Source organism: Rhinolophus sinicus, linkage group LG04, assembly GCF_036562045.2.
Source record: "Rhinolophus sinicus isolate RSC01 linkage group LG04, ASM3656204v1, whole genome shotgun sequence".
Lineage (NCBI taxonomy): Eukaryota > Metazoa > Chordata > Mammalia > Chiroptera > Rhinolophidae > Rhinolophus > Rhinolophus sinicus.
The window spans coordinates 26,408,367-26,420,677 of record NC_133754.1 but is presented as its reverse complement, the minus strand read 5'-3'; the positions used below and the strand labels follow the sequence as shown (position 1 = coordinate 26,420,677).

The following is a 12,311-nucleotide window of genomic DNA, read 5'->3' as shown; positions in this document are numbered from 1 at the left end:
GGGAGATGAGGGTAAGGGGGATCAAATATATGGTGATGGAAGGAGAACTGACTCTGGGTGGTGAACACACAATGGGATTTATAGATGATGTAATACAGAATTGTACACCTGAAATCTATGTAATTTCACTAACAATTGTCACCCCAATAAATTAAAAAAAGAAAAAAAGAAAAGAAATCACCACCCTCCTGGAGCTTACATTCTAGCAAATAAATTATACAGAATGTTAAAGGTGGTGCTATGGAGAGTAATAAAGTAGGGGGTAAATCCAGGGGAATACTGGCTGTGGCAGAGAGAGAGAGAGAGAGAGAGAGAGAGAGAGAATGGTGGATGGGTACGGCCTTACAAGGGACTTTAGAGCATGGATTTAAATGAGGTGAGGGAGAGAGCTTCGCAGTTATCAGTGAAGGAGCATGGAGTTCAGAGAACTTGAGGGAGGAGTGTGCCTGGCATGTTTAAGGAATAGCTAGGAGACTGATAGGGCTGGAGCAGAGCGAGAGAGAGGGAGTGTAAGTAGGAATAAGTCAGAGGAAATGAGGTGAGGCTGGAAAAATGAAAATCCAGGTTGACCCTCTAAAGGTCATATGGAGGATGTATAGCCACAGTGCATATTTAAGCTAGATATATGTCATATGCAGATGACATGGGCATTGTAGGACGTTGTAAAGATCTTGTCTTTTACTCTTAATGAAATGGGGAGCTTGGAGGATTTGCAGGTGAGTAACATGACTTAAGTTTAAAAAGAATCCTTTTGACTTTTGAGAATAGATGGAAGGGGCAAGGGACACCAGTGAAAGGTTATTTCAGTAAACCAGGTAAGAGATGATGAGTAGTATTCCATTGTATAAATGTACCATATTTTGTTTATCCATTCACTTTCCCCCCTTCAGTTTTATTGAGATGTAATTGACATATAACGTATTAGTTTAAGGTGTACAACATAATGATTTGATACATGGATATATTGTGAAATGATTAGCACAATAAGTTTAGTTAGCATCACTCATCTCACAGTTACAATTTTTTTTCTTATGATGAGAACTTTTAAGATCGACTCTCTTAGCAACTTTCAAATTTATAGTATTTTTAATTATAGTTGTCATGCTGTACATGGCATCCTCAAAACTTAGTTATCTTATAACTGGAAGTTTGTGCCTTGGCCAACTTCACACATTTTCTCCACCCCCACATCCTTGCCTCTGGCAATCGCTGATTTGTTCTCTGTTTCTATGAGTTTGTTTTCATTTATATATTTATTTATTTATTTATTTATTTTACATTCCACATAAAAGTGAAATCATGTACTATTTGTCTTTCTGTCTGACTTCACTTAGCATAATGCCCTCAAGGTCCATCCATGTTGTCACAAATTGCAGGATTTCCTTCTTTTTTATGGCTAAATTCTATTCGTGTGTGTGTGTGTGTGTGTGTGTGTGTGTGTGTGTGTGTGTGTTTCACATTTTCTTTATCCATTCATTTGCTGCCGGACACTTAAGTTTTTTCCATGCCTTGGCTATTACGAACAATGCTGCGGTAAACATGGGGGTAGAGATATCTTTTCAAGATTAGGATTTTGTTTCCTTTCGATATATGCCCAGAATTGGGATTGCTGGATCATATGGCAGTTTTAGTTTTTAATATTTTGACGAATCTCCACACTGTTTTCCATAGTGGAATGTACCCATTTACACTCCCACGAACAGTGCACAGCGTTCCCTTTTTTCCACATCCTCACCAGCACTTGTGATCTCTTGTGTTTTTGATGGTATCATTCTAGCAGGTGTGAGGTAATGTCTCATTGTGGTTTCGATTTGCATTCCCCTGATGATTTGTGGGCATTCACTTGATGAACATTTGGGTTGTTTCCAGTTTGGGGGCATCATGACTAAGGCTTCTATGAATATGTGTGTATAAGCCTTTGTGTGAACATATGTTTTCAGGGCTTTTAGCCAAATCTCTGTATGTGGAATGACTAGGTGGGAGATAAGTCTATGTTTAATTCATAAGAAACTGCTAAACAGTTTTCTAAAGTGGTTGTGCCATTGTACATTTCTGCATACAATGTATGAGAGTTTCGGTGTCTCCACAGCTCAGAGGGCGTTTGGTCTTTTTGATGTTAGCCATTCTAATAGGTGTGTAATGTACCCTTCTTTTCCAGGTTCCTGATGTTATCAGCAGCATAAGGCAGTTGTCTAAAGCTGCCATGAAAGAGGATGCTAAACCCAGCAAAGACAGTGAGGACGCCTTTTACAACTCTCAGAAGTTCGAAGTCCTGTACTGTGGAAAGGTGACCGTGACCCACAAGAAGGCCCCATCCAGCCTCATCGACGACTGCATTGAAAAGTTCAGCCTTCACGAGCAGCAGCGCCTGAGGACCCAGGGCGAGACGCGCGACCCCGATGCCCGCAGTGACCCGGTGGTCTTTGAGGTCGAGGGACCCAGTTCACCCTCAGACATTCTTTTGGAGGAAGAGGATGGCGTCACCAACACCCACCCTGTCTTCCCGGCCGTGGTCAGCCAGCCTGGGCTGTCCAGTTCTCGATGTTCCTTCCCTGAGCGGATTTTGGAAGATTCAGGCTTTGATGAACAGCAGGAGTTCCGGTCTCGGTGCAGCAGCGTCACCGGAGTCCTGCAAAGGAAAGTTCATGAGAACAGCCAAAAACCACAGCCGCGAAGGAGACACGCCAGCGCGCCCAGTCACGTGCAGCCCTCGGACTCGGAGAAGAACAGAACCATGCTGTTTCAGGTGCTGCCCTGGCAGGGGCTCTCGGGCTGTCCCCGTCCATTGCTAGACAGAAGCAGCCGGGTGTCCGGCCCCTCCCACTTCCTCATTCTGCAATAATCCCACTTTTATTTCTTCCTCTCTGGGAAGCAGATAAGGCAGATGGAGAAGGAGCAAAGGAAAGGAGGAAAGGGCTGACAGGCAGACATGGAATGTGGATTGTAAGAAATGAAGGAGCAGGACAGGGAGCGATGGAGGAAAAAAAGCAGTTAAAATAAAGGAGTGTCCTGGAAGGCTGGTGGGAGGATAAGAATAGAAGATTACTTTTAGTATCACCAGCAGTAATGCCTTAGGTGGATTCTTAAATAAATGTTGCTTTTTTAAAAAATAACTGCAGAAAGCCAATTTTATAGAGGATTTAAAGATATGGATCTAGAGAGTGTGATTAGGCATGGGGAAGAGAGAAAGTTTTATAGAGATTAAAAAAAGAAAAGTCCAGAGGCACATACGTGTATTTTCAGATGAGAATACACCCAAAAGAGAAGGTTAAAGAAACATCATAGAGCTGATGATTTACTGGATCAGTGGTGATAGTAATTTGGTGCAGGATATGTTATAGGTGTAAAAGACATATCTTAACTCTAAAAAGAGCAAAGTTTTTGAAGTTGTACAGAGTATAGAAAATGTCATGTTCCACTTAATAGAGCTTAATTTGTAACAAAGCCCTGTAGAGAGATTCTGTAATCCTCAACTTGTAAGATTTGAATTTTCTTTAAAAAAAGGAGTGGCTGTCCTTTTATCCTGATGTAAAGATCCCAGTAGAAGGAAACCCACAGCATACCTTGGTAAAAGCCCCTGTGTATAATATTTGCTTTATCAGAAGTTTGCAAGTTCTTTACTTTTGTTTTGTCCTGCTTTGTTTTTGATAAGTCTACTCATGTAATTAAAGTATGTATAGTCTTTTCTTTGGTAATTTGTAAATTACTTCCCCTCTTCTTTGGGCTATCAGATTCATTCTTTTTCTTAGCCACAGTCCTCACTGTTAATTTTTCTGAACGGTTGCTTAGTTTCAAAAATTTTAACTTATCTTCCCAATGGCAAATGCATCTTTTTGTTGACCATTCGGGAGAAAGTATGATTATAAAGATAATAAAATAATTTGTATTTTCAGAAATCGTGAAGTAAGGAAAATTTGCGTGTGTGTGTGTGAAAAGACAAGCATTTTTAATCTGGAAAAAAATGGTTTCTTGTCTCTTATAAATTAGAACTAACTTAATTTTCATGATTTTTAGCAAAAGAAAGAAATGTTATGAGGCAGCTGATATTTAGAGTTGAAATATTGGTTGGATTGGATGATGAAGCACATGTGAATATATATAACTGGATGTAGCATTTGAGTCTATATTATAGTTGAATATTTAACTGCAAATTAAGATGTTAGGTCCTTGTGAGTTGAAATGAATTGGAATGTTTTCATTTTTAAGGTTGGGCGATTTGAAATTAACCTCATCAGTCCAGACACTAAATCAGTTGTGCTTGAAAAGAATTTTAAAGATATCTCTTCTTGTTCACAGGTATGTATTGAAGTAGATCATAATATTTGAAGAAACTAACCAAAAAAACCTTGTTTCTGAATTAACCACAAAATAACTGTGCTTAATACCCTTCAAATTTTACTGTTTTTTTAATTTTATTGTTTTAAATGGATTTGTCTTAAACTAAGAGTATTCATGTGTTTGTGTCTCTGCTAAGAACAAAATCCCGTCCAGGTTTCTCAGTGTCATAATAGTTTCTTCTCATTTCCATCAACCCTTTCTCCACATAGCATCACGTCAGCAAATTCCTTCCACTGATGGAATTTTTGTGGTGGAGAGTTCTTTTGAAAATACCTTCATAGGTGGTGTTCCTCAGAAGCTTGGGCAACAGAACCTGTGGGTGTTACTGAGTCATGTTTGCTCTTCATACCATAGTAGGTAATAAAAAGGAGAACTAGGACTTTCAGCTGCTATTCACCTAAATGCTAAGTTTTGAAAAGAAAGTTTTGGTATAGTTTCATTCTTTTGTTTATTTTTAGTTCACAAACTATATATTTGAAATTATTCAAAACAATTGATATAGCTACATGTGTACAAGGTCATATTAGGCACAAACTAGTGTCCTAAGTACCACAGTAGTAATTTAGAATATCCATCCAAAAATTAAAACTACTTAAATACCAGGGATGCCAAAGAAATGTATACAAGTGGACACTTTGGTCAACGTTGCTCAAGCAGTAGTTCGCCATAATCAGAAGTGTCTGGATGCTGATGGCAACCACTTTGAGCACCTCTTGTAATTGCAGAAGTCAAACGTGACTTGTATACATGTTTTGTTATTGGTATATATTATTACAATTTTTTAAAAAAAGATTTTATTGGGGAAGAGGAACAGGACTTTATTGGGGAACAGTGTGTACTTCCGGGACATTTTTTCCAAGTCAAGTTGTTGTCTTTTCAATCTTAGTTGTGGAGGGTGCAGCTCAGCTCCAGGTCCAGTTGCTGTGCTAGTTGCAGGGGGCACAGCCAACCATCCCTTGCAGGAGTTGAACCGGCAACCTTGTGGTTGAGAGGATGCGCCCCAACAAACTGAGCCATCTGGGAGCTCAGTGGCAGCTCAGCTCAAGGTGCCGTGTTCTACTGTAGTTGCAGGGGGCGCTGCCCACCATCCCTTGTGGGGCTCGAGGAATTGAACTGGCAACCTTGTAGTTGAGAGCCCACTGGCCCATGTGGGAATTGAACCGGCAGCCTTCGGAGTTAGGAGCATGGAGCTCTAACCGCCTGAGCCACTGGGACAGCCCCTATTATTACAATTTTAACACAGTTTTCCTTTCTTAAAATGTGTATACATTTTTTTGGCACCCTCTGTATATTATAAACATAGAAAGAATTTTTGAAGATGCTGGAGTAGAGCGGGTATCTAAGTATAAAGATGAGACGATTAAAAATGCCAGGATTCCTCTGAGGTGGTCACTGGAATAGAGAAAGATTAACTTTTTCCTAGTGAGGTGACTTAGATGTACCTTTAGGGACATGGGTCTTGGAATGATCTCTTCCTGTATTTTAATGTTGAAAAAGTAATACTGTCTTTTAATAAAATTTTGGAGTTAGCATTCCCATAGATATGATATTTAGACATTCTTCCCTTTGAAAATAACAAGCTTTTGTACATCTTATTAATTATTCACTTTGCCTCAATTAATGCTGTTCTAATATTCTGTTTTAGTATTTGTTCTATTATATGAAGACATCAAATTATGTTGTGAAGATAAAAATTTTATACTATAATAATTTAGGAGACACAGCATTCCTCTATGGGAAGAATATATTGCAAATTAAATTCCTATTTAAAGGACAAAAAATTAGGTAGAAAGATTATTCACTTTAACAGAGAAAGTATTTATTGAACATTCTCATAATTACCTGTTTATGGGGGGTTCCTGCAAGATCATAAGCTCTGTAAGGGCAGGCGTCTTATTCTATGGTGTCTTATTCTGTAGAACATCAGAATAAGATGTGGTAAGATAGAGCTTAACACTTAGGTATTCAATAAATGTTGAATGGATATTTCTACATGTAGGGACTTGTGCCATTTACCAGCTAGAGAGTGGTTGTACAAACCAGGTAGTTCCTACCCCCCAGAGCATGAAGAGTCATCCTGAAAGGTCGCGTCTCTCACCCAACAGTCCCCAAGCTTTTCAGTAAGAAAATTAGCAATGCTCATTGAGCACCTAAAGGAAAAAAGAAAGATAGAGAGAGAGAGAGAGAGAGAGAGAGAAACCAGCCAAACCAAATGTATAACACTGGCAGTTCAAATCTGATTTTTGCTTTTCCTTTTTATTTAAAGCAAGTTTTCCATGCTGACATTTTGGTCCAGAAAAAGAATTAAACCAAAATGAAGGGTGGAAATGCCTTTGACAGGAATAATGATCAAGTTAACCCTCTGTTCTTCACTGAGTAGCCCTGTTCTTATTACTTATTTCCACAGAATTGAACTGATATAATGTGGCCTCATTGAGAAACAGGTGTGCTTTTAAAACATGCACACCTACAAATGTTTCTTTTTTCAAAATCTGTAGGACTGTGTTGCTGGTAAGCATGGAATAAGACAGTGGTTTTCTTTACTGGAAACATTACCTCTGACTGAAGGCTCACTGAGCTAACGAGGTTCTATGGATTTTTCCCATTTAGTACTAAGCTAGTAAAAGATATATATTTTTAATTATTAGTTTCAAAGTGATAAACCCAGCAAATCTACTACCCATCTGACACCTATATTCCCCAAGCATCACTTTACATCCCATGACTATGTGTGTGTGTGTGTGTGTGTGTGTGTGTGTGTGTGTGTGTATAACTATAGTTGACATTCAATATTGTTTTATATTAGTTTCAGGTGTACAGTGTGGTGGTTAGACATTTATAGAATTTGTGAAGTGATCCCTTGATCAGTCTAGTACCCATCTGATATTATACCTAGTTTTTACAATACTATTGACTATATTCCCCATACTGAATTTCACCCTCTCCTGATTATTTTGTAACTACCAATTTGTACTTCTTAATCTCTTCACCTTTCTCACCCATCCCCTAACCCCTCTCCCATCTAGCAACCATCAGTTTATTCTCTGTATCTATGAACCTATTTCTGTTTTATTTGTTCATTTATACTGTCCTTTAGATTCCACATACAGGTAAGATCGTTTGTCTTTCTCAGTCTGACTCATTTCACTTAGTGTAATATGCTCTAGGTCCATCCATGTTGTTGCAAATGGTAAGATTTCATTGTTTTTTATGGCAGAATAATCCTCCATTGTATATATGTACCACAATTTCTTTATCTAATTGTCTATTGATGAGCATTTCAGTTGTTGTTTCCATATCTTGGGTATTGTGACTAGCACTGCAGTAAACATAGGGGTGCATATATCTTTTCTAATTAGTGTTTTGGATTTCTTTGGATAAATACCCAGGAGTGGAATTGCTGGATCACAATGTAGTTCTATTTTTAATTTTTTGGGGAACCTCCATATTGTTTTCCATAGTGCTGCACCAATTTGCAACCCCATTAACAGAGCATAAGTGTTCCTTTTTCTCCACATTCTCACCAACACTTGTTGTTTGCAGATTTATGATGTCCATTCTGACAGGTGTGAGGTGATATCTTATTGTGGTTTTTATTTGCATTTCTCTGATGATTAGTGACATTGAGCAACTTTTCGTATGTCTATTGGCCATCTATATGTCCTCTGTGGAGATGTCTATTTAGATCCTCTGCTCATTTTTAAATTGTATTGTGTGTTTTTTTGGTGTTGAGGTGTATTATGAGGGTTTTTTTAAAAATAGATTTTGGATATCAACCCTTTATCAGATGTATCATTGGCAAATATCTTCTCCCATTTAATACGATGTCTTTTTGTCTTGTTGATGGTTTCCTTTACTGTGCACAAACTTTTTAGTTTGATGTAGTCACATTTGTTTATTTTTTCTCTTGTTTCCCTTGTCTGACAAGATAATATCAGTAAAAATATTACTAAGGGGAGTGTCTGAGAGTTACTTCCTATATTTTCTTTTAGGAGTTTTATGATTTTGAGTTTATTCTTGTATATGGTGTAAAAGGTAGTCTAGTTGCATTTTTTTTGCATGTATCAGTCCAGTTTTCCCAGCACTATTTATTGAATACACTGTCTTTACCCCAATGTATATTCTTACTTCCTTTGTCATAGATTATGTGACCATATAGATGTGGGTTTATTTCTGGGCTCTCTACTCTGATCCATTGACCTATGTGTCTGTTTTTATGCTAATACCGTGTTGTTTTGATTACTATGGCCTTGTAGTATAATTTGATATCAGGTAGTGTGATACTTCCAGCTTTGTTCTTCTTTCTCAGGATTGCCCTGGCTATTTGGGGTCTTTTATGGTTCCATATAAATTTTAGGATTATTTGTTCTAGTTCTGTGAAATATGCGATTGATATTTTGATAGGAATTGCATTGCATCTATATATTGCTTTGGGTAGTATGGACATTTTAACTGTATTAATTCTTCCTATCTGTGAGCATGGTATATGTTTCCATTTATTTGTATCTTCTTTAATTTCTGTCTACAATATCTTATGATTTTCTGAGACAGGTCTTTTACATCTTTTGTTAAATTTATTCCTAAGTATTTTATTTGTTTTTCTGATGCAGTTGTAAATGGAATTATTTTTCAAATTTCTTTTTTTTATAGTTTGTTATTGGTGTATAAAAATGCAAACGATTTCTGAATATTAATCTTGTATCCTGATACTTTGCTAAATTCATTTATCAATTCTAATAATTCTTTTTTTTTTGGTGGAATATTTGGGGTTCTTTTTCTATAGTATCATGTAATCTGCAAATAATGACAATTTTACTTCTTCCTTGCCCATTTGGATGTCTTTTATTTCTTTTTCTTGTCTGATTGCTGTGGCTAGGACTTCCAATACTATGTTGAATATAAGTGGTGAAAGTAATCTTGTTCCTGATCTTAAGGAGAATGCTTTTAGCTTTTCTCCATTGAGTATGATATAAGCTGTGGTTTTGTCATATGGCCTTTATTATGGTGAGATATGTTCCCTCTATTCTCACTTTGCTGGGAGTTTTTATCATAAATGGATGCTGGATTTTGTTAAATGCTTTTTCTGCATCTATTGATATGACCATATGATTTTTCTTTTTCATTTTGTTTTTGTGGTGTATTATGTTAATTGATTTGTGGATATTGAACTAACCTTGCACACCAGGAATGAAGCCCACTTGATTGTTGTATATGATCTTTTTAATGTATTGCTAAATTTGGTTTGCTAACATTTTGTTGATGATTTTTGCATCTACAAGTATGTTCATTAGGGATATTGGCCTATAGTTGTATTTTTTTGTGATGTCTTTGTCTGGTTTTGGAATCAGGGTGATGTTGGCCTAATAAAATGAGATTGGGGAGCCTTACCTCCTCTTGAATATTTTGGAATAGTTTGAGAAGAATAGGTGTTAATTTTCTTTTTTCTTTTTTTTTAAATATTTGGTGAAATTTACCTGTGAAGCCATCTGATCTAGAATTTTTGTTTCTTGGGAGTAAAAGGTAGTCTTTAATCATGAGTTGTACCAGATGGAGCTGACTTTTACCTCATGAATTGTAATCTCACTCCTCCTTATTGACTTATTTTTAATCAGTTGATTAATTTTTTTTCCATATCCATTGGATAGATCTAGCTTATTATTACAAAAGTAGTAGTTACCATTCCTCAAACAAGCCAGGAACTATTATTGATATTTCTTAGTTCTAAATGTCAAAAATACCTTACAATAGGTGCCATTACTACTATTTTAAAATGAGAGATGGGGTCTCAGAGGTAATTATTAGCAGCCTAGCACAATATCTCATACCCAGTAGAGGGCAGAACTAAGATTGAAGCACAAATCTGTGTGACTCCAAAGCCATTTTTATTTTCCATTGAGATTTAGGTTCACTGCAGGATAACTTTAAATGCTTTGCGTACCTGGCTTTTCAAAGACTTATGCTTGCTATTAACATAACAAGGTGCTGTCTTCTAATCGATATGTATATATTCAGGCTGACAGATTCACAGATGATTCCAAATTTTTTATTAAGTACAGCTGAAGTTATTTAGCCCGCATTCAGGAAGTATAGTGATTGATTTGTGAATGTGGATAATTGATATATGCAACAATTTCTTTAATGTGTTGTCTTCTAATAGGTGTGGCTCCTTCAATGTCTCTAAATAGACAAATATTCTAGTATTTTAATGCACCCGTTAGGGAATGGCATGACATTTCATTAGATCATTGTCAGTGGTAGTTTTCCTGATTCTTAGCCTCATGTTGACAAGAACAAGGTTTATGATGAATCATCAGAATATCTATTCTAAGAATACCAATAAACTGAAAACTCCATTACTTGCAATCACTGAATAGCAGTTTTATTACAAGAGACAATGGATCACGCCATCACATTTTCCCTTCTGTGGCCCTGACTAAATAGAATGTGTGTGTGAAACAAACAAACAAAAAAATCTGGGTTTTTGCTCTCAACCTTTATTTTATATATCAAAAGGCCACCATATAAATTTTCTATGACATTTTGTCCCCTATTATAGTGTTGTAAGGAGAAATTAATGGAAGTGTCAAAGCATAGATCTAGTGTTGATTTTCAGTGTTGATTAAAGGACATATTCTCATACACACTGCACTTCTTTCCCTTCCAGGGTATAAAGCATGTTGATCACTTTGGCTTTATCTGTCGGGAGTCACCAGAGCCTGGGCTGAGCCAGTACATATGTTACGTGTTCCAGTGTGCAAGTGAATCTCTGGTAAGTGATGTAATTGCTGTCCACATCCTCCTGTCCACACTCCGCTAATGGGAGACTCGTCTCTTACGAACCCAAGCCTCACATTGGAAAAAGAAGAGGGCATCTAGGAAATACAATTCTGCTCTTTGAAAGTAGTACAACAATAGAAAAACAAAACAAAACAAAAAGCAAATTGTCATGGTAATTTTTAAGCCTAGATACTTTGTTGCGTTAACAAATCCAGTCATGTTACCAGGAATATTTTTAAAAGGTAGGAAAAGACAAACAATAGGAGAAAAGCTGTTACTTTTTCTATTGCTCATGAAAGAAGATGAGGAAGGCCTCTTATGTATTCTCTTAATTGCTGTAGCATTTCAGAATAGATAATGCTTGTATCAATAGAGCAGAGAATGATTTTTCCCCCCTTTATTTCGTTAGTTCTTGTTCTCATTTTTTAAATAGTCTATTCTTTGTGGTCTTATTTTAGCCTTCATTTCTTTCTTTGGAATTTGAAATTCAATTGTTCTCTCTAACACTCCCCTACCTCACCCCATTTATGGGCGCAGTTGGAGTTTAAGAAGAAGTATGGAAGGTGAACTTGGAAATACATCTTATTGACTAAAAATATGTTGATGTTTTTCCCTAAAATTTTTTACTTATTGTTCCACTTGTATAATCTCTCCTAACCATTTTAACACAAACCTTTAGATACACCACTTTGAAGAAAAATATGTCCTTATTAGCTATATAATCTTCCCACAAGCATTTCTCCCAGGGAAATACACACCACTTAGACATGTACAAATAAGCCAGGCATAATGCTCCTTATTTCCTTGCTGCATGTTGCCATCTTTCCTGCATAACTCTTTCCTTCCTTATCCCCAGTGTCTACAATGAGTTTAGGAAAAATGTAGAAATGGGAGTGAATTAGTACAAAGGCATTTTCTGACTAATGCCCTCTGAGTCTCAATCTTTTTCTCTAGGGGATAAGTTAGTCACTTTGATGACTAACGGTTTCTTTCTCAAGAGAGTTCCATTTGAATTTTGTTCTCTCTAAATAATTAACCATAACTCTGAAAAATTCACATGTTGATATCTAAGTGACCACTGTGTAATCCGTTCAGTTCAGGACTCGAGATAGAAATTTGAGAGTTGTTATTATGCAAATGATAGTTGAAGGCCTGGGAGTGGATGAGCACCCAGGGGGAAGAACGAGAGGGAAAGC

At 36.9% G+C, this 12,311-nt stretch overlaps 1 protein-coding gene across 6 annotated transcripts in view; it reads left to right on the top strand.

The window, feature by feature from the left end:
* The window catches only part of TBC1D4 (TBC1 domain family member 4), a 175,093-nt gene that overhangs the window by 102,643 nt on the left and 60,139 nt on the right, over positions 1-12,311 (top strand). For all 6 annotated transcript variants that reach the window (XM_019738151.2, XM_019738153.2, XM_019738155.2 and 3 more), the window contains exons 2-4: positions 2,159-2,746; positions 4,207-4,296; positions 11,003-11,107. In XM_019738151.2, coding sequence (XP_019593710.2) covers positions 2,159-2,746; positions 4,207-4,296; positions 11,003-11,107 — 783 coding nt within the window. The remainder of the gene's footprint in view (positions 1-2,158; positions 2,747-4,206; positions 4,297-11,002; positions 11,108-12,311) is intronic.